Below are 25707 nucleotides of genomic sequence, written 5' to 3' on the forward strand. Positions count from 1 at the left end.
AAAAAGCACAATACTTATACATTGAGGATGTACAAGAAGCTCCAGATATTCTTATAGGTCTATGAGGAAAACAATATCAATAGGACCCAGTCTTTTTGCTTAGAGCTGCCTGGTGCTCTATAGAATTTCGGTTATATGTACCTGACTTCATGAGGACACGAATCCCACCTCTGCCACTTGGTAGCACATACCTTGAGCAAATCATTTAGTCTCTCTGTTTCATTTTTTTCTATACAAAACAGGGGAAATGTTAAAGCTTTCTTCATAGAATTGTAAGGGTTGATTAGTTCACAGGGCTTAAAATAGTGGTTTCTATAGAAAAGGTACTCAATAAATACTAGCTATTAGTAAGCTTTCATAGCATTTATATTGATAAAACATTTTTTCACCTAAATAACACCCTGTCTTTTAGGTTATTAGAATCACAAAGAATCTCACAATTGCCCATTCAGTTTCCATCATAAACAGATAAGAATGAGGTCCAGGCCACCAGTTGATACATCAACACCTTGTTATCAGGAGCTCTGAGATTAGACCCAAACTCACAGCCTACAACTCTAATATGCCTTTCAGCCTACAAAACTAAATGGTAAATCACTCTACCAAGTCTCTTCAAAACATGATTATATTTCAGTGACTCAGATAAAGAAATACAAAATGGTGGGAGCAGTGTGATAAGAGCATCATGACATGAGGTAGGAGACATTATTTTAATGCAGTGCCCCTGGCACAGGCCCACATATAATGTATGGAATATATGCATTCATGCATTCACCCAATTCTTAATGTATTTCATGTGTAAGAAATTGAGTAAAAATGATTTATTCAAGTCTCATAGCAATCCTATGAGTTGAGTTATGATTATAATTATTTCAATTATATTGAAGAGCAAACATTAGCACAAAATAGCTAATTTAAAGATGAAGTTTTTTAAATTCAAGTAGTGTATCTCTGGAATTTCTTCTGAGCACTCTGCTGTATTGTCTTATGAGCTTGAGGGAAAAGTTCCTATTTCCACCTCAAGTGTGTTTTAATCTACAGATTTCAGCTTTTCTTGCTTGATTTTTAACTACGGGTATTTATGATAGTAATCACATAATGTGGCATTGGTGCTAAAGTGTGTGTGTGTGTGTGTGTGTGTGTGTGTGTGTGTCATACTGTATGGTTTTCAATGAATTTACATACAATTATTTTTGAATGATTGCTGTTTGGAAGGTTAGAATTGTTTCAGGATCTTGCCTATCTGTACAAGTTGAAGTATTTTACTAGGGAATAGTATTTATATATCTTTGGACCTCTCTTAAATTGCTATAAAATCACTTAGTGCTGGACATACTCACAAGTCACATGAACAAACTCTGAGCATTGAGTTTTAAAGAACTCTGAAAATACCTCTGCAAAATTAAGTCCCATTTCTCATGCTTCTTAAGAAGGCAAATGAAGAATTAGTGTTGTCAATCAGGAAAGAAATCAAATCAATGAATTACACTAAAATTCTTGAAATTTGACTTCAGGTATATAATGTGAAGTCCTCATGGTATTAAGGTAAATTATTAACATACAACAACATGCAATATAACTTTTAATTTGCAGGATTCCTTACTCTTAAAAAAGAAAGATATTTTGTCATCCCTTTTCACATTGAGACTTTGAAGGAAGAGTGCAGATTTCCCTCACTAACTACAAGAGGAAACTGAGTGTTTTAGACTCACCCAGAGAATCAAAGAGATTTAGAACTGGAAGAAATCACATCCCAAGGCCACAGAGTAATGAATAGTAGTAGTCCATGGACCTAAACTTGAGTTCTCTTAAGTCTAGACCTAGAGATGTATTTGAAAAATAAGTCCAAATAGAGACACAGTTGTGTGGGACTTTTTCTGGATTCTTTCTTTATTGTGTTATTAAGCTGTATGTCTCTTTCAACAGTACACAATCTTGATTGGAGCTATATAATAAATTTCAAATGAGGTAGACTGATTCCTCATTTATCCTTCTTTTTAAAAATTGTTCTAACTATTATAGTTCTTGACAGGCACCCAAGTCATACTTCCCAGCCCACCTCCATCCAAGCAGACCTGCTACCCACATCCACAGTAGCATACAGATAACAGAAAGCCAGCAGCCACCCTGCTGCTCTCACCACCACCCTGTTTGTCAGCCAGGGCCAGGCCCATCATCCATGGGACTCCAAAATTTTCCACCCTTTCAACTAGTGCCTCTACCTATACTCCCCTATATCAACCACACATATCCTCTTCTCAGTGCCAATGGTCTTTTTGCCCTTGGCTTATCTGCACCCAGATAGCAATAAACTCATCACATGTTGCTTGAACTTTTCCTGCCTCAGTGGTCTCCATTGTGCCTTAGACTGACCTTACAGTTCTTTTGCATATAAATTTCAGAATAATGCTTTCTAGGGCTGGGGATTTAGCTCAGTGGTTCGGTGGCCTGCCTTGCAAGCACAAGGACCTGAGTTCAATCCACAGTACCAAAAAAAAAAAAAAAAAAAAAAAAAAAAAAAAAAAAAAAAAAAAAAAAAAAAAAAAAAAATGCTGTCTATATCTACAAAAATTTTCTAAGATTTTGGTAAAATTGTGTAAAATCCACATATCAATTTGGTGAGAACTGGTATTTTTTACTATTTTATATCTTCATTATGTTGTGTACTTCCATTAACATAGTATGTATCTCCACTTATTTAGATTATTTTTCTATTAGGTTTTACAATTTTCAGCCCATAAGGCATCAGAAAATTTTGTTATTTCTACACTGAAATTGTTTGTTTATTAGTTTTTGTACTACTGGGGATTGAACCCAGGGCCTTGGCACTGAGCTACATTCTGAGACATTTTTAAAGTCTGAGACTTTAAAGGGTCTTGTTAAGTTGGTAAGTTGCCCAGGTTGGGCTCAAACTTGTGATCTTCCTAACTTAGCCTCCCAGAATGCTGGGATTATAGGCATATGTGCCACCACACTTGGCTACTTTTTTTTTTTTTTAGTGATTTAAATAACATTGTGTTTTCAATTTTGGCATCCATACATTCATACCGGTGTAGAGTAATACAATTGATTTGTGAAATACAACTGATATGTAAGCTTGCTCATCCCATTTATTAGTTCTTGGAGGATTTTTTTATGGACTCCCTGGAATTTTCTATAAAACAATCCTGTCATTTTCAAAGACAGTTTTATTTCCTCCTTCCCCGTTTGTATGCCTTTAGTTTCTTATTTACAATGTCTAGAATTTCCAGCACTATATTGAACAAGAGTGGTAGAAGCAGGCATCCTTGCCTTGACTCCAGTATTTGGGGGGGTGGGGGAACAGTACCGGGGATTGAACTCAGGTCCTTGCACTTGCAAGGCAGGTGCTGGAACCACTGAGCTAAATCCCAAGCCCTTGACCCCAGTTTTGTAGTGACAGCATTTCATCATTAAATATGATGTTAGCTGTAGACTTTTTAAAGATGTCCTTTATCAAATTAAAGTGATTCTCTTCTACTCTTAACTTACTGAGAGGTTTTATCTTGGGTGGATGCTGAATTTTTTCAAAACTGTTTTGTATCAATTAATATGATCCTATAATTTTTATATTGAAGCATTATTGCATACCTGGAATAAATCCTATGTGATGTATTATGCAACTTGGTTTATACATGTTTGCCTTCAATTTGCTAATATTTTGTTGAAGATCTCTAGTTATTACTATAGCTATTCCTACTTTTTTATTAATATTTGCATGATATAGCTTTTTTATCATTTTTCTTTCAAAATGCACTTATTATATTTGCATGGAGTTTCTTATAGATGGCATATAATTTATTGGATCAGTTTTTTAAAACACTATGCTAATCACTGTCATTTTTATACATTCAGAACAAGTATTAGCAATTACATGTGTTTCTATCTAATGTATTAGTTCATTTGATCCTTAAAGCAATATGCTCCTTTCATAAAGGTGAAAATTTATACACAGAGGGGTAAAAAGTATTTGCTGTAATTAACATATCCAGGAAGCAATGGAATTGGAATTTGAGTCCAGCATTCTTCCTGCACCCAGGATGCTTCATCTGCCTGAACTAGCTATCAAAAAGGGCTGCCTTGTTCTTTCTCTTAGAGTGGTTTGGCACAGGCTGCACACAATCTAATGGATCACTTGCCTAGTGAGTTAGTTCTAGCTCTACCTGGGAGAGAAGTGAACTGACAATTCACGGGGCTGATGGTGTTGTTGGCCACACATGCTAGTCTCTACTAGATGCTGTGACTGCTCAGATGGAGTAGGCAGGATGAATCACTCCTTGCCTTAGGACCTCAGAGGGTCTAGGAATATGGGGCCAAATTCACTGGCAGGCCAAGTGACCATGGGAGGGTCCCTAACCAATTAAAAAACAAGAGGCAGATCTCAGTCTGGGCAAACAGAGCAGCAGCATTCAACTCACCAAGGTAAACACTGATCCCTTCCCTTGGCCCTCACTGTGGATTTCTGCAGGAAAGAAGGGGGAGGGTTCAGAAAGGACACCAGGCAGCATCTTGGATCTGGTCCAAAGTAGACGCACAGACCCAATCAGGGACCTCATGAAGTTATAGCTCAAGGCTATCCTAGATTTCACAGGAATTACCTAAATGTTTTCAAAGGAAACCCAAAATTAACCTTCCTCCCTTGAAATGAAGCAGTTTATAGGATGACTCAGAGCACAGAAGTAGAAGTTCTGCACACAGCTTGTGGTTCTTGTTAGCTGTGAACATTCCTGTGCTGTGAACATACACTCCTTGTTATAGATGTTATAGAATGTTTACCTTTCCCACCCTCAAATTCATATTTTGGAACCTAACCCCCAGTGTGATGATATTTGGAGTTGGAGCCTTTGGGAAATTATTTATGTCATGAGTGTAAAATGCTCACAAATGGGATTTAAAAAGAATTCAGGGAGCGCTCTTTGTCCTTGCACCATGTGAGAACATAGCAAGAAGGCTCTGCCCATGAACCAGGAAGCAGGCTATCACCAAAAATCAAATCTGCTGGCACTTTGATCAAAGATTTTCGGCTCTCAGAATCATGAGACAGAAAGTTCTGTTGTATGTAAGTCACTCAGTATGTGTGTCTTGTTATAACAACCTGAACAGACTGGGACATATCACACTACCCCGCCATCCATGAATGATCTCTTGGAATTTGGATGAGCTGAGTGGCCTAATTCATGAAAGAAGGAATACTAAAATGATCTGGAAAAGGACCTTATTTGCCAAGAGACGATAGGGCTGGGAGACTGTGAGGAAGAAAAATAGACAGCAAAAGATGCTCAGGCAATTCACAATTCTACACTGTATAAATCAATCAACCAAAATACAAGCAATAGCCATGTAGCTGATATCTGAAGCCTGAGTCCCTGGAAACCATTTGCCTGTGTGTCATGGCTGACCACCATACATATTAAGCAAGCTGATATATAGTAATCTAGTTTACAAAAGCTGGAAACCAGATCCAGGAAGGTTAAGACAGCTTCTCAGGATCATCCAGCAAAACTGGGGCTGGAGCCCAAGCATAAGGTCTGTTTTAAATCTGGATCGTTTGGCCCCTGACAATGTTCTCTCTATTTTACCACACTCTATCACAAAAACAAACAGACATCACTGATTGGTAAGGACACAATTCTCCTCCCTCCAAAAAAGAAGCCACAGTGACTTCGCTGAGGATAATCTACAAGCCCCTGACTGAGTTAGAGTTTTCTTAGAAATGCCTTGCCTGTTTAATTTCAACTTATAAAAACTGCCTGTTTCTAGAAAATGATCAAAATGCATTTAGCTGATAGGGATATAAATAAAGTTCTCTTCCTTCTCTCCCCAAAAAACCTTCTGTGAGGTTGGGTTATGTTATTTTTATACTTTTTCGATAAAGGAATAATTTTCCTAAATGCCATTCTAAATATGTCTAATGCCATTTAACTGAAGGAAGTATTCAATAAGAGTGTAACTCTTGCTGAGACCAGACCTTAGCACCACTGGAGCTACCTTCACAAAAATATATCCAAATTCTTGATATAAACATAAAATGTTCATCCGTGTCTCTGACAATTTGTATGTTATCTCTCCATATTAAATTCCTTTGTCAATGGAACAGGTCCAAGGAGGTCCCCAAAGCAGAGATGGATAAGCTTTATTCACTGTATCCATGGGACAGGCTGAAAGTTCACTGACTTCTATAACAGACAAAGAATTCTCAGAATGCATCAGTAAGATGCAAAAAGAGATTTATTAGGCAGAATATAAAAAAGTATATGCTCAACGAAATACAGTGTGGGCCCTCATGAAGAAGAGAGGCAACCTGTGCTCTAGAGCTGGGTATATTTATGGGGATTTGGTGGCGGAGATCTATGGAGCATGTAAATCTGTGGAAAGAGGGGGTTCAGTTGATAGATGAAAGGCACAGCCCATTCCTACAAGGGAAAGGTGGTGGCCCATTCATAAGTGACAGCCACCATGGAGCATAGAGTGGTAGTTCATCTATAAAGCCCATGTTACGGATGAAAGGGATGCCATCAAGTCACAGGTGAAAAGAGCCATTTACAGGTAATTAGGCAAGATACAGGCTTGTTGTATCCCAAAAGACCTTAGGAATGTCTGACTGGGTTTGTGTCCTAAAGCTTCAGATTTGAATAAAAATACAGCTTTAGGGAATGGAATTAATAAGAGAAAAAGAAAAAAATGGAAACAAAGTCTGTATATAGAGTGGGGTGGAAGGGTTGAAGAGAAGGCAGGGGAATGGGGAAAAAATAAGAACCAAGATGGATTATGTAAAGATGCAAATTTCCAATGATGAATGTCATTACACTATATACCTTAGGGGAATGGGAAAAATAAGAACCAAGATGGATTATGTAAAGATGCAAATTTCCAATGATGAATGTCATTACACTATATACCTTAAATGTACCAATAAAATTAATTTTTTAAAAAGTACAATTTTATAATTATGATTTTGTTCTTTTCTATCTGTTCTTTTCTTATTTTTTCTATCTTACCGCACTTTCAATCCCACCCAGCAATCCCACCCTGATTCACCAGGCTTCAGGACCCTCAGACTCTGCTGGGCTCCCTTCTTCAGCCCAACCTGGGGGCCAGGGGAGAGGGATGGGAGTTGCCCTACCTCATTGGCCTTTGAGCACAACCTGCTTCATGATCTGAAGGACAGCTGTGTAAAGGGAAATGTCCTTACAGTGTGACCTCCAGGCTAAGGATGGACAGGTTTGTGGGGAGAAATATCCATCAGGCACCGTGCCAGAGATAGTTTAGCCTTCATTTCCTCATCTACGAAAGAGAGGTTTGGATCAGATACCTCTGAGGCTCCTCCAGCTCTACATCTCTGCAGTCCAGTGTTTCTAATGTTAAATCCCAGAGACGTTAATTTGCAAGAGGTTGACACTACAGGGAAGAAGAAAAGTTGGCAACCAAATGTGATAAGCTCATTTTCATGTGTACTAAACATCCTGCCCTGTTCTTAGTACACATCATACATTACTTCATTGAGTCTTCACAGTAACACTGTGAAATAGAAATTACAGCTATATCTGATTTACACATAGATAAGACAAGGTTCAGAGAAGCTGTTTAACCTGCCCCAACATCACACAAAGAGCAGGTAGGAGAACTCAGCTAGTTGGACTCCTCAGCCGTGTTTGCAACTGCTACTCAGTGTGGAAAGATCTAGCTTCAGGTCTCAGTGTCTTCCCAAGCGATTGTGACTGGCTTTTAAGTTTCTTGATATTTACTTTCTCTCTTCCCTATAAGTTACCCAAATTCATCATGGTTTCCCTTTTGTAAAGTTAACAAATTCCTTTAATACCTTTACTCAACCCCTCCATATATTAGATATAAATACTATAAAATGGAAGAGATGATGAAGAGTTGTGTTTCAAATAGTTACAGTCAAATTCTGAGAGAATGACATATCCAACAATTGGAGAGGAGGTTTAAGAAGCAAGTGTCTTCCAGGAGCCCTGAAATAACAGATTGTCCTCAGATTCATACCCCCACCACCACCACCATTTTGCTTGCTTCTTCTTGGTTCCTGTGATTGAAGGTTGCTTGGGAGGTGCTGTTAAATTTCAAGATGCTGAATAAAAAATTATGTGAAAGAAGTATCCAACTTGGAGAGTGCTGAATAGTTGAGCAGGAAGAAAAGCTGGAAGACCTTAGCTGGATACCCCCACCTATTACAATAGGAGAGAGTCCTTTAGATTTTCCCTTCTCCTAAGGTTACCCATGACAATGAGAGGCCCATGGGGGAAAGATGGAGAGGCTGGAAAGACCAGCTGAGTCTCATCCATGAACAGAACTTTACAAATTCACTAGTCAATTATGACCCATCAACAAGTAAAATAGTCACTGAACATAAGGCAGTCTGGAGATTTAGGGTCCTTACTCTTTTGTCTAAATCCACCATTCATGTAATGATGTTTTCCACCCAGTAACAGAGTAGTATTTGCAAGTGCCTTCCCACAGATAGGAAGCATCCTGCCTGGACCCTTGGGGAAGAAAAAAAAAAAGAAAAGAATAGCAATAGTTTGAGGGAAGGGAACCCTCCATCCCTAATCCACCAAGGACTTGGATCTCAAGTGAACTGTTATCATTTCTTGTGTGCTCATGGGATCTAGCTCCCAGCTTCCAAATCTAAACCCAAATTGGTTTGCTCTGGTACAATATTGTTTTGGTCCATTCTCTGTGATTGACCAAACCCACCCCCAGCACAGAGGAAACACTGTTTCCTTTGAATCAAATTAGAGCCTTTTATTTCCCAAAGGAAGGGCAGTGATGTTTCCATTTGTGCAGGAAATAGAAAGCTGCACATGGGGCATCATGGAAAGGAAGGCTTCAGAGCATAAATGTTAAGAGCACAGGCTTCAAGTTCCAATTTTAGCTCTCAACTTTGTAGCTGTGTAACTTGGCAGGTGACCAAACCTTCATGAGCCTGGCTTCTGTCATCTGTAGAAGACAGTTGATAATATTCACCTCCTAGGATTCTTTTTTCTTTTTCTTTTCTTTTTTTTTAATGTACTAGGGATCAACCTCAGGTCCTTGTGCTTGTGAGGCAGGCGGCAGAACCGCTAAGCTAAATCCCTGGCACACCTCCTAGGATATTTTAAAAAATTCACATAATGTACTTGGCTCTGTGGCCAGCACACAGTAGGTTCTTAGTAAAAGGTAATTGTTAGTAATATTATCTCCAAAAGATGCAGGAGGCAATAAAGAAATTTTGCCTTTGCCTTTGGAGACTTTATGTTTTGGCTTGATGAGTTACAAATAAGTTTATTCAACTCATATTACCTGAAAACCTGTTATGTGCCTGAATAAATTAGACTGTGGGTAAAACCATAAATGGCACATTTTCCATCTGAAGGAATTCACAGCCTAGCAGGGGGGAAGAATCATATAAACTAATAATAGTGGCAAAACAAGTGCTCTGGAGGAAAGTGCTGTGTGAGCAGAAGGGAGCAGTTAATAGCATGGTGTGAGTCAGGATGGAGTTACTGTGCCCAGTTCCACATGTGACTTGGAGCATGTGATCAGGAGTCAAGCGTAAGGAACACTTTATATGCCTTTAGGTCAAAGAGATGAGTATTAGATAACTCTTCACTGTCCCTTGCTCTCACACACATATACACACACAGAGTTTTTGATCTACTTGCCTGAACACAGACACACACATTTCAACTTCTGCATGGACAGACTCCAACTTACTTCCTCCAACTTACACCCACACATGCACACACACACATGTGCATACACACACACACACACGAACACATATATTTATCATGCTCGCTTGCACATTCCAATTGGTCGCTGCAGTGTGATTCTACCTATCCATCTCCACCTGCCAGACTAGGCCCAGCACTTTTCCCTGACCAACCTGAAGACCCTTCCTGTTTACTCTTTCTTCTCCCTCCATGTGCTCAGTTACCTTTACTGTCCATGTTCATAGCTGCAGTCCCATACTGAACAATCCAACCTCAGTTATGTAACTGAGGGATTTTTGTCTAAAACTCAAATTGATCAAGTCTCCTTCCTGCTTAAGCTAAGCTCCACTGACCAGCTGCCTACCCCTCATTACCCATCTTGGCGTAACAAACCAAGCCCCTGTCATCCTGCCTCTGCCAATATCTCAACCTCCTTGTTGCTTCTTTTACCCACGTATTAAACAACTAATAGCCAAGAGCTTATTGTGTGCAAGTCTTTGGGCTTGGCACATTCTTTTTGAATAAGGCCAGAATGTGGGGCTCTTTGAAAGACACAGGCCATCTTCAGGCTCCAGGCTTTCACTCATCTGTTCCTTTGGCAGATAATGTCACCATCAATAATGACATGGCCTCTCTACTGTCAATTCCTCCTACTCACTCACAGAACTGGCCACAAGTCTTGGCCACCTGTGGTGCCTCCCTTCTTTTACTCCCTGGTGTATGTGCCCACCCGCTCCTCGCGATCCCTGTATTATTCACTTCCCTGTCGCCAGTACTCACACAGCCACCAAACCATGAGGATCCTTACAAAGTGATGACTGAGTGGGCAGGCTTCTTCCCTGATCCCAACCATGACATCTTGGTTGTGTACTCCTTATCCCTCTCAATTAAGATGAACCTAAAGAAGAGACTCTGGAAGATGCTTTCCCACATTGATATTAGCTTTAGTAGTAGCAATTACAATGGAATTAGCAAATAATAAATAATCTTTGTACAGCCTGCCTCAGTTGACCTTTATTCTAGTAAGTAGAAAAATAGGATCCAAACTCAAACTTCTGACTTCCGTGTGTGTTCAAAAGAACTGTTAAATAGAAAACTGAATGGAGGTTCCTCAAAACATTAAAAACAGAACCACTATACGATCCAGTATCCCATGATTGGGTATCTATCCAAAAGAAAGAGTATAGGTGGGTTAAAGAGGCTGCTGTACCTTGTTTATTGAAGCACTATAGAAATGGAAACAATTTAAGTGACTATGGAAGGAGAACAGATTTTTTAAATGTGGTATGGATACAAAATTGAGTATCATTCCCTCATAAAGAGGAATGAAATCCTGTCATTTGCAGCAATGTGGATGAAACTGAAGGACATTATGTTAAGTGAGACAAGTCAGACACAGAAAGTCAATAAATACTGGATGTTCTCTGTCATGTTGAAGCTTTAAAAGTTGATTGGGAGGGAAGGGGAAGTGAAAAGAATTAAGATGTGTTATGTACATGTACCAACTCCCTACGACAAGATTAATTATTATATATTGCAAACAAAAAGAGAAAAGTTGATTTCATAGAAATAGAGTAGAATAGTGATCATCATAGACTAGGAAAAGTAGAGAGGAGGAGGAATGGTGAAAGGTTAGATGACATCCAAGCTAATAGATAATGAAAGGAATTCGTTCTAGTGTCCTATAGCGTAGTACAGTGACTATAACTTATGATCTTTTATTATATATTTAATAAAGAACTAGAAGAAAGGAGCTTGAAATGTTTCAATACAGGGAATGATAAATGTTCAAGGAGATAGGAATGATTACACTGATTTGATCATTACACATGATATATATGGATCAAGTCATAGTGTACTTTATTAATATATAGAATTATGTGTCATTTAAGAATAGAAATAAACTTTTAAAGATTAAAAAACTAGTTTAAACAAATACTTTTTGGTTAAATAGTAAAACAAAATGTGTGGTGGTCTGCTTTCACCAAAAGATAAATGCCACACTTTATCCTATATATTGGTTATTTATTAAAGCAGCTTACTCCTGTTAGGTATTATTAACTCCTAGAAGGCAGTTTCTACTGTTGTTTTGCTCTTTTGTGTATATTTATGAGTATCAAATATATTCTAGGTTTGGTGTTAAATGCTGAATTCAAGATCATATGAATTGCTGCCCTGGTAGAACTTGCAACATGCTGGGAGAAATACATAAACTAAATGCAAGTCATGCCCAGTTTTATAAAAGGAGCAAGCAGGACCTAGCAATTGAGAATAATAAGGAGCTCTTCAGATAAGACAGCCTTCCCTGAGAAGGTGGCAACTCAGACCTAATGGATGAGAGTTAATAAAGGAAGGTCGGGAGAATGGGGCCAGGTAGGGCTGGCTGTTCCAGACAAATAAAAGAGCTTGAATGAATGTCAAGCTAAAAAGAAGTTGGTCTGTTCAAGCACCAGAAGGAAGCCAGAGTGAATTTACTGGGGAGGACCTGGGGCAGTAGCAATTATCAGAAGAATTGGAGAATACTTCAAATTCTTATCTTGAAGCTTTAATTCCCAATGTTACTGTACTTGGAAGCCAGTCTATAAGTTTGTAATTAAGGTTCAATAAGAGCACAGAGCCAGGGTCCCAGTGTGATAGGATTAGTGTACCTATAATAAAAGAAACCTGCGAACTCACTTCTCTCTCTCTCTCCCTCCCCAACCTGCTTCCCCCTGCATTACGAGCACACATTGAGAAAGGGCCATCCATCTTCAATCAATGAAGAGAATTCTCAAACCCTGCTAGAGCTTGATCTTGGACTTTTCAGCCTCTGTAACTGTGAGGAAATAAATTACTGAAGCTTAAACCACCCAGTCTGTGCCATTTTGTTTTAGATACCCCAGCAGGCTGATACATCCTGATAAGAAATTTGTGTTTTTTTCAAAGGAAGTCAGTAAAAATAGGAAAGGGAGTGACATGGATTAATTTATTGGCCATCACTATTGCTCTTGCTATCAGTGGGGAAGAAGAGAGAGGCAAGCACTGAAGACAAGCAAGAAGCTGTTAGGTGGGCAACTGAACTGAAATGGTGGCATCTTTGTTGAGACAGGACAACAGCCCTGGGGGCAGAGGGAAGCAGGGAGATGTAAGGTACACTCTGGAGACATGTTCTGGCAAAGGGAGTCCAGGGGTGGCTTGGATGTGGAGAGAAGAATGATCAAGGGTGACTTTGTTTGACTTGGGGTGGGTACTGGAGATCAAACTCAGGACCTTGCACTTGCAAGGCAGGCACAGTGACTGAGCGAAATCCCTGGCCCTCGCTTAAATATTAAATGCATTGACACTCATCAAATTGGGGAAGAATAAACATCAATGAGCTTGGGGGAAACCTAAGTTCAGTTGTAGATACATCAAGCTTAAAATACATGTGAGTCACCAAATGGAAACAGCAAGAGTTCTGATTGTTGCCTGTATCTAGAGTCAGATAAAAAATCCTGGGCTAGAGATATAAATTTGATATAAATTTGAGCATATGCATAGCATTGAAAACATGATGCTGGTAAGATTGTACAGAAAGAGTGTATAGGTGCAGAAAGAGAAGATAAAAGGTCCAGGATCCTTACCAAGGTCTTCCAAATCTAGTGCACCACCCTCTTTTTGGTTACATTTATAAATGGGGGCAAACACATAGATATGTAGACTATGTAGCACGGTCTGTGCGGGAAATCCCTGGAGTCGCTATTTGTGTGAAGTAGAGTGCTATAGATAAAGAAAAACATGAAGAGATATCTGAATTATGTAGAAGCTTTTGTTTTTTGTCTGTTGTTATTGTTTGCAGTACTAAAGCTTGAACCCAAGGTCTTTGTACTGAGCTACATCCCAAGACCTACTTTATTCTATTTGTTTTCTTTTATTGAGTTTATTGGTACATTTTAGGTATACAGTACAATTACATTCATTATTGGGATCTTGTACCTTTACATGACAAGTCTTGGTTCTCAGTTTTTCCACTTGTCCATACTCTCCCTTCACCTCCTCCTCCCCTCCCCATTTACAAACACTTTATTTCCATTTTTTCATTTTGTCATATGTTTTCTTTTCCCTTATTACCTTTCCCCCACCCTTCCCATTTTCCCTATACCTTAAGCCCTTTTCTTCCTATTTCACATAGTCAATTATCTCATTAGGGTCTTATGTACTATTATAGCTTTTCACACCAGAGAAACTATTTGGTATTTACATGTGTGACTTATTTATTTCACCTAGGAGTATATCCTCAATATGTATACATTTTCCTATGAATGAATCTAATTTCTCATTCTTTATGGCTGAGTGGTATTCCATTTTATAGAAAAACCACATCTTTATCAAGTTTCCAACTGGTGGGCAAATAGGCTGTTTCCAAGTTTTAGCTATTACAAACTGTGCCGCTATAAACATTGGTGTGCATATATCACTGTGGTATGATTCATTTAATTCTTTTTTTGTTGTTTGTTTTTTGTTTTAGGGTTTTTTTACTGAATTTATTGGTACAATCTAGGTATACAATACCTTTCCCTCACCCTTCCCACTTTCCCTACACCTTTAGCCTTTTACATCCTATTTCACATTATTAATTATCTCATTAGGATCTTGTGTACTATTATAGTTTTTCACACCAGAGAAACTATTCGATATTTCAGTTAAAGAAATCTCTGTATGAACATTAAAAATAAGGAATCCTAAAATAAAACTAAAGAGGAAAGTAAAAGAGAAAAGGCAATGATGCAAAATTAAAATAATCCTTAATTCTGAAAATGAAAGATATCCAGCAGAGGGATGGCTGGATCAAATGGAACCTCTAGTCCCCACTCTTTGAGGTATCTCCATATTGATTTCCATAGTGGTTGCACCACTCTGCACTCCCACCAACAACGGAGAAGGGTTCCTTTCTCCCCACAACCCACCAACATTTGTTATTGATTGATTTCTTGATAACAGCCATGCTTTGTGGGGTGAGGTGGAAACTCAGTGTTGTTTTCATCTGCATCTCTTGAATGACCAATGATGTGGAACATTTTTTCATATATCTACTTGCTGCTTTTACAAACTTCATGAGGTCATAGGTGGGCTTTTTGGAGGCAGCTGGACCTAGACTGTATAATGCTAGAATTAAAGAAGTGATGCTGGGATTGATTCATGATGTGAGAGTAACCCATGTTGGAAGTGAGTGCTAGCCATCCTAAGAGCAAGTAGCTCAGATAGAATATAAGGGACAATAAGAAGGTAGCTGTTGCTTGCTGCTTGCTGCTTTTGCTGCCTTCTGCTTGCTGTTAACTCTTTCTCCTCCGAGATGCCCCTCTGCCATGGCACCCTGTCATGGAGCCAGCCAACTATGAATTGAAACCTCTACAAATTGTGAGCCAAATAAAGTTTTTCTTCTTTAACTTTGGGTGTCAGGTAGCGACAGAAAAAGTAACTAAGACACTAGTTTAATCAAACAGCCATGCACACTGCTCAGATGAATCCTTAAATCCTTTCTCTCTCTCTCCCTCTCCCTCTCTGTCTCTCTCCCCTCTCTCTTTCTCATAGACATACAGATGACAGAGGGTAATCAACTGCAAAACAAAAACCCAAACCCAAACCACAATGCCTCCTCCTCTCATCTTTTAATAAGTCACAAGAGAAACAAAAGGCCAGATTGTCCTAACATTAGCTCCTTCCTCTCCCATGACTCATTAAGCATTGATGTCCCTTTAAACTTTCCAATTGTGAGAAACCAGCTCTGTATGGATTAAGGGATTTCTTCCTTTCTCTCCACAGATCCGATGAGGCCCATCTGAAATGAAGCAGCATCATTCACTGAGAACAGAACCGGGAGATGTTCTCATGTTCTTCCTGAACTAGGCCCCCTACTGCAGAAATGCGCCTTGAATCCCCAAAGTTGCCTTTCAGAAGCTTTCCTCACAAATATTTTAATGATGTATTAATTTTCTGGAAAAGGTGGGGTTTGGGAAAGAATCTGGAAGTATATTTGAGTTGTCATATCTTCAAAATTAATGTCTTTATATTGAAGTATAGAACTAAAATGGACTATTAAACCCAATAATTAAACAATGTGCATAATGATGAAATTATAGTGGGCAACAATTTGGAATAAGTCCTAATTATACTCTGTGAACCTGAAGTCCCTGGCATGACCTCACATGCTATTTTCATCACAGAAATCGCTTGTATGAGCTCATCTCAGAGGTTTTCCATGTCTCTGGGTGGGTTCATGTTCAGGGAACAGAGAGGCCTCAGGTATAGGCCCACAGATAGCTGTCACTGAAAGCAGTCTGAAGGCAGAGCCCACCATCAACTGAAAGACTGGTACACTGGACAAACAAAACACGATGAAACTGCATCTCATATTTAGTAAGAGGGAATGCTATGGTCTTGGGCGTTTTCAAACATTAATCTTTCATCATGACACAACAGGGATTTCCTAAGGTTTTTTCATTTAGAAGTATCATCAAAATATTGAGTCCAGTAATTAAGAATCAAAACCATGGCACTGGGTGGGATGGTGTGCCTGTGATCCCAAGTCAAGATAGGAGGACTCCAAGTTCAAGCCCAGGCTGAGCAATTTAGCAACTTAGTGAGACTTTAGGCAAAGGCCCTGGGTTCAATCCCCAGTACCACATACAAACACAGACAAAAAGAGTATACCTGAATCTGTATATGTGTGTATATTTTAGTTAAGCATGTGTGTATGTTATGTATTTGTATATATGCAATATATATTATTTACGCATGCGTATTCTTAGAGGAATGTGAAAAAGGATATTATGTGTCATGAATTTCATATAGATCCAGCTACTGTGAACTACTTTGTAAACAAAAATTTAGAAATATAACAGATAATGGGAGTTATAAAAGCAAAAAGATAAAATATGCAGAGCAAGAAGCTAGAGGAGTCACCTGCATAAATGCTGACATTATGCCAAACACATTTGTAAACTCTGCACACAGATTGACTCATTTATTCCCCTTCATAACTCTATGCTGTGAATACAACTACTTTATAGGGGTAATAATCACAGTGCAAAGTGGTTCATAACTTGCCCAAGGTTATGCATGTGTTAAGTGGCAGAATCGGATTTAGAACCCAGGCATCCAGCTACAGAGCCCCACAAGGATCCCTAGAAGGCTTATGAGCCCTGCAGGCTCTGGAGAGGATGGAAAACAGTGGAGGAAAAACTGTAAACAGGGACTGTGCCAAGAATATGGACCTTACTGGGAAAGTGGTCATTGCAGGCGAAATAAGTGGAAGAAGAGAAATATCATGGCCGTAGGAAAGGTGGGCCTTGTGATCCAGATGTATTACATAAATGGTAGGTCCAAGATGAGGAAGTTTTTGGCCTGAGTGACAAAAAGAAGGGTGGTAAATTATCATGGGCAGAAAAGGAAAAGGATATTATGGCAGAGCTGAGATCTTCATAGATGGTGGCTTTGAAACAACTGAGGGCTTCCCACAAGGAGGTGTCCAGCAGGCAGCAGCAGATTCAAGACAAGAGCTGGAGTGGAACATCAGGTGGGAGAAGCTGGTCTCAGAGAGGTCTGTGAAGGGAGTGGAGCCTGAGATGATCACAGAGAGGACAAAGAGAAGAAGAAAGAGTGTCACAGAAAGGAATGACACTAAAGTAGGAAAGATATTGACAGTCATTGCCTGCAGAAGCTTCCCTGACCCCACCTCAGTTAACCCCATTTCCTCTGTTACAGGTTGAAGGACAGAGCATAATTACATCTGTCTTGTTCGCTGTTAAACCCCAAAAGCCTCATGCCTGGCCTGGGCCTAAGTCCTATATCCTGAATGGCAGACAAATGAGTAGAGGGTCAGAAGGATGGAGCTACAGAGAAGTTGGGAGTAGCAACTCATTTCCAGCCCAGTGCTGTGTCTGCTGTACCCTATCACCTCCCAACCCAGACCAGTGCCCACAGTTGCTCTGGAGCAGCCCCATCAGGCCCCCAAGATGGTTCACATGTCAAGAAGCATGTGTGTGCTGACAGGGTGCAGAGAGGCCAAGCTACCGCCACTTCTTAGTAGGCCACACTTCTCATTTACTGTGAACCGCCTGGCACACAAATAAAAGATCAAATCCAGCATTTCAGCTACTGTAACAAGCATAAAATGTTTACCAGGGCCAGAGGAAAAAGCAACATCGCACCCTCTGGCTCCACAGAACATTTACCAGAGTCAAGTCGCAGAAACTAGGATACTGGCCCCTCCACAAACACAACCACTTGCTTCTGGCAAATCAAAGAGAAGCCACTTATCCTTCCAGATCACATGAGCCTTTGGGTAACAACAGAGGACAGGAGCAGCTGGGGCTTTGCATTTGGTCAAAGCAACTCAAGTCAGAGGCATCAGCAAAGCTGAATCAGTCACTATTACCTGAACTATTATATTATATTAGCTTATATTAGTTTATATTAGCTAAATCTTTGATGACCAAGAGGAAACCAGAAGGCAATTAGTACATTAACTATCAGTGTTGTGGTTTGCTGGTGTACCAACTCATGTAGGCTATGGTCCCAGTTATTCAAACACTCATCTAAGGTGGTGTTGTGAGCATACACTGTACAAGAGATTTAAGTCCATAAAGGTTTGACTTAAAGGAATGGAGATTATCAAAGATAATCTCATCCAGTCAACTGCAAAGTCTTCAAAGGCAGAGTTAAGACTTTTCTGAAGAATTCTATGAATGGACAGCAGCTTAGCCCAAGGCAACAATTCCCTCTTGCTCTCTATGTAGAGGACTACCCATAAGCCTCCATAATTACCTAAGCCAAATCCTTATGATCAGTCTTTCACTATATATGTCCTGCTGGTTTTCTTCTCTGAATGAATGCAATCAGGGAGAGACTTGAGTAGATTCATCCTTTCAGTAAATAATTATGAAGGCTTTGATACATGCATACATTGTGTCATGATCAAAACTGGGAAATCAGTATATCCATCATTTGAATATCATTTATTTGTGGCCATAACACTCACGGTCCTTTCTTTGAGCTATGCTGAATTATACATCATTGTTCATTACAGTTTCCTTACTTTACAACAGGACACCAGATCTTTTTTCTCCTAATATTGTCTCTAACTTACTTCTCCCCAACTTCCTTCCCTCCACTGTTTCTCGTAAAAATATACAATTGTTGTGTGTTGCTCAAAAATAAAATTAGAAATATAAAACAACAATAATCACTGGCTGTTTACCAGTTTCCAAGGCACTGTTCAAGAAGGCAGAGATGCAAAAGAGGGGCAGCTACCTGGGCCTTGTGATGAATCAGTGTAGAATACCTGCTCCCTGGGTGTCCCCACAGCAGCCTGACCCTCTTATATGCACACACAGTGCCTGAATTACTCTCTCCTGATTATCCTAGAGGTGTTAAGTCTAAAGGTAATAAAGACACAGGATTCACTGTACAGGAATCAGATCTGTACAGTTTTTTATAAGACGCAAGACAGAACTTCAAGAACATCAAGTTTCTAAGCAGGAAAGTGGGAAAGGGTAGTAGAGAGCAGCCTCCAGGCAGTCGGGGAAGTAGGTCAGAAGCCATAAAAGGATACAAAGGTGCCTTAAAGGGGAAACTGGGTCCCTGACATTTTCTCTCCGACTGCCAAGTTTAGCTCAGACTTCTGAAACCTTGACTCTAGCCACACACTAACCCTTAATGAGCACTTTCCAGCCCCATACACACAACAGAGTGAGGGAAATATATGGCAAGATTTTTTTTTTAATCACTAGGAATTGAACTAGGTCTTCACACTGAGCTACATTCTCAGCTTTTGTGTGTGTGTGTGTGTATGTGTGTGTGTGTGTGTGTGTGTGTGTGTGTGTGTGTGTGTTGGGGATTGAACTTGGGAACTTATGCTTTCAAGACAGGCGGCAGCACCAATGAGCTAAATCCCCAGCCGCTATTTCCTTCTAATTTTATATATTTTTTATTTTTATAGATTCCACATTTGAAAGAAAATACACATACTTGTTTTTGTGAATTTGGCTTATTTTGCCTAATAGGATGATCTCCGTTTCTATCCATTTTCATGCAAATTAAGTGACTTTGTTGTTCTTTATGGATGAATAATACTGCAATGTGTGTATCTACAACATTGTCTTTATCCACTCATCCACTGATAAACACCTAGTGTGATGCCATAACTTGGCTTTTGAAACATGGGACTGCAGGAATTGAGACCGAATTTTCTAGAAGTCTATCTGGTGAAGAGCTGGGGAGCCTCCAAGGAGAATCACTCATTCTAAGAGAAAGAGAATCAATATCCCAAGTTTGATCAACTTACCCGCCTCTGTGTTGATGGTGAGGGTGAAAAGTTCCGCAGTGTCCTCATGCATGCCTAGTATCTCTGCAATAGGGATAGGGATCCCAAAGTTAAGACTAGAAGAATCCGTTTCATAAAAAGATGTGTATTCTCTCTAAGGCATTGAAAACACCAGATAGAACCAGATTGTGGCATTAAAGTGGATCAAAATGACACCTCCTTTTTCCTGGTCAATAGGACCAGACTTGGCAGTTCAGGGATTGCAGAGCTATCTCAGTACAGTTCTGGAGCAGCCATCCATGATGGCTGTTCATGGGTTGTCGGGAGCAATTCTACATGATTTGGGGGGAAAATCATTTCATTATTAAATCGTGATTAGGGCCTAGTGTTCCTGTTTACTGGCCAGCCATGTCTATGGAATGTCAAGACATAACTCCATCTTTGCCTCTGGTCCTGATATGCTGTGATGCTCAGGGCAGGACCACACCAGCTGGAGACATCCTGGGAGGAACCAAATTTTCATCTGCATAATTCCTCATTGTTCTAGGATCATCCCCTCTGAATCAATTGCTACTTTTGTTTTTGCTAATGTTCTGAGTAAAGCTGTGGCAAGCTCTGGGTCTGCTATCTTTACCTCTCAGAATGGCACTGATAAATTCCAAAGCTCAGCTTCTCTCAGTCTCATTTTCTGCCCATATATTAATTAATTTGCCTTGTGCTGACATGGCTCACAAGAGACTAGGACTCTGTGCAGAGTTCTAGTAATACTCCCTTTTCCTGATCCCCACAATGAGTGATGTGCAGTTGGAGAGGAGAGAGAAAGTATGGTTGCCATGGAAATAGTGGTAATACAGGCTGAGGCAGGCACCTTCGCAGGACTCTGTGGGCACCAGAAGATATGTACTAATTCCCCAAAATGAGAGTAATTATTATGTGTCACAAACATATACTAATAAATAGTCATACAAAAATAAAATCAATCATTTAAAAAGAACTGTCAACAGCAAATAGCACCCCCAAGAAGCCAGAGCTAGAGACAAGAAAGAAGGTGAGAAAAATGAGTTTCCTCAAGGTAGATAAGAGACCAAGGCTTGTGAGCTGAGGATGACATCCTTGATGAGTCCCTGGGAATAGGTGGAAGAGATTTTAATTCTATGGAAGAGGAGGAGGTGGGATTTCTGTCATTGAGGATGCAAATAAAGTCAAAGACTAGATAGTAACTCGCTGCTTATCCACACCAGCTTTTCTTCAAGAAACAAAGATAAAATAGGAAAATAATAATTAGAATATCCCAGTTCAAAATGGAAGATTTACAACCAGCGCTGTAGCAGAAGGGACCCTGTCCAAGCCACAGCACTCTGGCCTCATCAGAATACCTGTCAGCTCGGCTTCCTGTTCCTGCTACAACAAATTATCACGAAGCCAGTGGCTTACAATGACACAGATTGTCTGGGAATCAGAAGTCCTAACATCAGAGTAATGAAGGAGTTGGCTCCTTCTGGAGACTTGGACAGGAAGCCCCTTTCTCTCTGCTCCTGTTTCCTACGGCCAGCTTTGTTTCTGGTTCCATAGTCAGCAGACCATATCTTCCTCCTCTCTGGCCCCTTCTTTCCTCCTTACATCTTCTCTATCTTTCCTCTCATTATCTTAAATTTCTTTTTTTAAGGACCTTTGTGATTCCAACAGACCCACCCAGACAATCCAGAATAATTTTTCCACTCCAAAGTCTTCAATATTCATTACTCCCACAAAGTCCATTTTACCATATCAGGTAGTAGAGTCACAGGTCATGGGGATTAGGAAGGCACAAAAATCCTTCAGCAGCTGGTGGAGGGCATTATTCAGCCCACTACAAGACCTTTGTGAATCTCCACTAACTTACCTCTACTCTCTGCTGTCCCAGCCAAAAGAGCTTCTAAATATGGATGCATACTTGTTATTTGTTCATGTCCAAAGTCCTAGGTTTCTCCATAGAATCAAACCCATGACCAGCCTCCCTACTGCTACTAGGACTCTTACACTGCGGGGCATTTTGGAGTTGATGGGGGCTTTTCTGTTTAACTCTCAGGCTTTGTCTTTGCTAGAGACAAACAGTCATACAAAACACAAAAAGAGACACTTACAAAGCAGCAAAGTGGAGCCTAGATCCCAGCTCTCCAACTCTGAGTCAATGTGCAAAGACTTTTTCCCTGCTGACACCTCAATTTTGGACTTATAGTTTTCAGAACTGTGAGACAATGAATTTTTGTTGTCTTAAGCCCCTAGTTTCTAGTCATTCATTGCAGCAGACCAAGGAAAACAATAGAAATAGGCAAGCCAGTTGTACATATAACCCCAACACTCTGGGAGGCCAAAACAGGAGAACATAGAGTTTAAACCCAGCCTTGCTCAGTGACTTAGCAAGACTCTTTCTCAAAATGAGAAATAAAAGGGGGCTGGGGCTATAACTCAGTGTGAAGGCCCTATGTTCAATCTCCAGTACCAAAACAGAGCAAAACATTAGCTTGGATCTCACCTGATACTATTTTTTACTTTTGATGGCTTTCTTATCAAGCTTTATTTACAAATAAACTTTTGGCCCTCAGACTGTAATTTGCCCAATATTTTATTACATCTCATATTTAAATAATATTTATCTTGGTCTCTGAATTTTTTTGATGTCTCTTCAAAGTTTGTACCCCAAGCAAGTACCTCAGTGCCTCCCCTGGTCCAGACCTGTGTGCCTAAGATTTTTCTCCCAGTAGCTTGTATTTTTCCAGGCTGAATTGGTCTCCTTTCCTTCCAGCTTCTCTTCCAGGGTCTTGAATGCTGAGTAATAATTCTTGGCTTCCAATGATCATGACAATAGATCACATGTGTGAATTTAATACCATAGCTAATATTTAATGTGGATAATTGTGAAAGGTGCCAATTAAGGCCAATCCTAACCAAAAGCATATTGGCCTTCCCCTGGGGAAGGAGAGCAGTATTATTGTTGGGGTATCCTGTGTCATTTTCCTGCCACATCTATGCACCCTAATAGCCTAACATGCATACACAAAGTGTATCACTTGGATATCATATTGACGAATGTTACAAAAGAGATGGCAGCTAATTAAAGGGCAGACCATCTTACGTTGGCCGTACTGGTTGCTCACTCATCACTAATGTGTTTCTTCCCAACAATGTCTTTTAAATGTGTTTGACATTGAGCTTTGGGCTTGTGTGCATGTTTTTATTTTTTTATACAATATAACAGAACAGCTTGCTCATCGACTCATGTTTTTCCGTGTAGTTTTTTTTTTCTTTTTTCTTTATTGGTACACTTTAGGTATACAGTAGAGTTACACTCATCATTGGGATCTTCTACCTTTACGTGATGTATCTTGGTTCTTATTTTTTCCCTGTTCCCTTGCTTCTGTGTAGTTTTAGATGTACCCCATAGATTTGTATCTTAGGAGGGCTTCAAGGAGTGACAGACTACCAAGGCATTGGGAAATTGGGAACCTCACTGCACAGGTCTGAGCATGCCTGGGACAAGTCACTGTTCCCTTTCCTATCTTTTTCATCTGTAAAATGGAGCAACAATTTCTACCCTTCTTTCTCATAGTACTTATGAGTTAAGAGCATAATACATCTTCAAGGGCCTTGTTAACTAACGTGCCTGCTACACCAAAGCTTACAGCTAATTATGCACTGGGAGCATCCCTGAAGTAATGTTTACAACCACAAAACTCTGGAAGTGAGGATTGGTGTTAACTTATGGTATATTAAGAAAATGAATAAATATGTTTTCATTAAAAAATAATTGACTTGTAGACAGACAGTAGACAGTTTAAACAGATATAAAGAGTTCTATGCAACTTTGGGGAAATGTCAAAAAGGATAAGCACCAAAGCTAAATGTGAAGGAAAACCAAATCTCTGAAGAATTAAAAGAGGTAGCTAGGAAGGGGACTTTTATTTATTTCATATTATACTTAAGCAGTGGAATTAGGGGTTAGTATTATTTAGTGATTTTCAGTTTTTAATTTTTTAAAAAAGAATTAAGGAAAAAAAGTGCTATATCTTTCAGTGCCAAATCTTTAGCTATCAACATATGTTAGATGGTTTTACATATATTCTCCTGAAGGCATACATTTTTAATCCCTAACCTCACATAGACACACTTTTCAATAGCTGGGGGACCCAACCTCATAGTGATAAAGGGACTTGCTCAAGGTTAAATTACCAGTAAATCAGAGCAATGGCCCATCCCCCACTCTGACTATGATCCTGTACTCTTTCCAAGTTCACCCTACTTCTATTGCCATAGAAACTATCTTGTGTTCGCTTATTCATCCTTTCCAGAAATACTCAATGAATCGTAACTCTGTTTTAGCACCATACTTGGTTCCAGAAAGAGCTCCAAGGATGAAGAGGGCAGGATTTCTACATTTGAGCAATTAAAAGTCTCTGGTATTGTTAATAAAAAGCAGAAAAAAGAACAATGCTTCATGGGCAGAGAGAGAAAGTAAACATTTGGGAACTGTCCATTTGTGCTGGCTACTCTTAGGAGGTTGAGTCAGAAGATGGCTCTGATCACCTCCATCAGACAGTGTCCCTTAGGCTGAAACACAGTAAATATGCCCAGCCATATTGGTTCACACTCAGTTTCACTGTTTTTATCCATTATGGATATATCAGTAGTGAAAAGAAGGACAGAGACCAAGGAATTTGCAGAAATTTGAAGGAAGAGAAGGGCTCCGGTCATGTTAGGAAATATATAAGATATAAAAGTTCAACTAATGGGTGCTAGAAGTGGAAACTAATCTCTAGAGGATCCTGTAAAGTTCATATTTATATGGAAAAGGAAAAAAAAGTCCTCTGACTCAAAATAAAGAAACAAAGACTTAAGATGCTCTATGTGTAATTATTTTTTTAAGTTTTTTTTTTATTGAGTTTATTGGTACAATCGCTTCTCGGCCTTTTGGCTAAGATCAAGTGAGATTATTGGTACAATCTAGGTATACAATACAGTTACATTCATCATTGGGATTCTGTACTTTTACATAATAGGTCTTGATTCTCATTTTTCCCCTTGTCCCTGCCCTCCCTTCACCCCCTCCTCCCCTCCCCATTTACAAACACTTTATTTCCATTTTTTCAGTTTCTCATATTTTTTCCTCTCCCTCATTACCTTTCCCCCACCCTTCCCACTTTCCCTATACCTTTAGCCCTTTACTTCCTATTTCACATTATTAATTATCTCATTAGGATCCTATGTACTATTATAGTTTTTCACACCAAAGAAACTATTCGGTATTTCAGTTAAAGGAATCTCTGAATGAACATTAAAAATAGGGAATCCTAAAATAAAACTAAAAAAGAAAGTAAAAGAGTAAAGGCAATGATGTAACATTAAAATAATCCTTAATTCTGAGGCTGAAAATGGTCCCTGAACATATTTAAATTGCTTCTTGCTCTTATAGTCTTATCTTATTCTTTTTTTCATTATTTAGAGAATACTTTATTAGTTTCTGTTATCAAACCCATGTAGATATGACCTTACATATTCAATACAGTGTGTTACCCCTGTACACATGGAAAAAAATTAAAAATTAAAAATTAAAATAAAAATAAATTAACATTTCTAGACCAATATGGCTGTCCATTTCTGTACAATGCCAACTCAACACAGTAAATTGGGATGACTTTTTCCAAAGTTGGCAGCACC

General features: G+C 39.4%; 1 protein-coding gene across 3 annotated transcripts in view; it reads right to left on the minus strand.

Moving 5' to 3' along the window:
- Window positions 1-25707, minus strand: part of Ddr2 (discoidin domain receptor tyrosine kinase 2) — a 149014-nt gene that overhangs the window by 92821 nt on the left and 30486 nt on the right. For 2 of the 3 annotated variants that reach the window (XM_010611280.3, XM_010611281.3), the window contains exon 3: window positions 20035-20097. The exons of the other annotated variant lie outside the window; for it this stretch is intronic. In XM_010611280.3, the coding sequence (XP_010609582.1) occupies window positions 20035-20082 (48 nt within the window). In that variant the 5' untranslated portion in view covers window positions 20083-20097. The remainder of the gene's footprint in view (window positions 1-20034; window positions 20098-25707) is intronic. 3 annotated transcript variants of the gene reach the window in all.

The sequence above is a fragment of the Fukomys damarensis genome, unplaced genomic scaffold, assembly GCF_012274545.1.
Source record: "Fukomys damarensis isolate Sample0158 unplaced genomic scaffold, DMR_v1.0_HiC HiC_scaffold_19, whole genome shotgun sequence".
Classification (NCBI taxonomy): domain Eukaryota; kingdom Metazoa; phylum Chordata; class Mammalia; order Rodentia; family Bathyergidae; genus Fukomys; species Fukomys damarensis.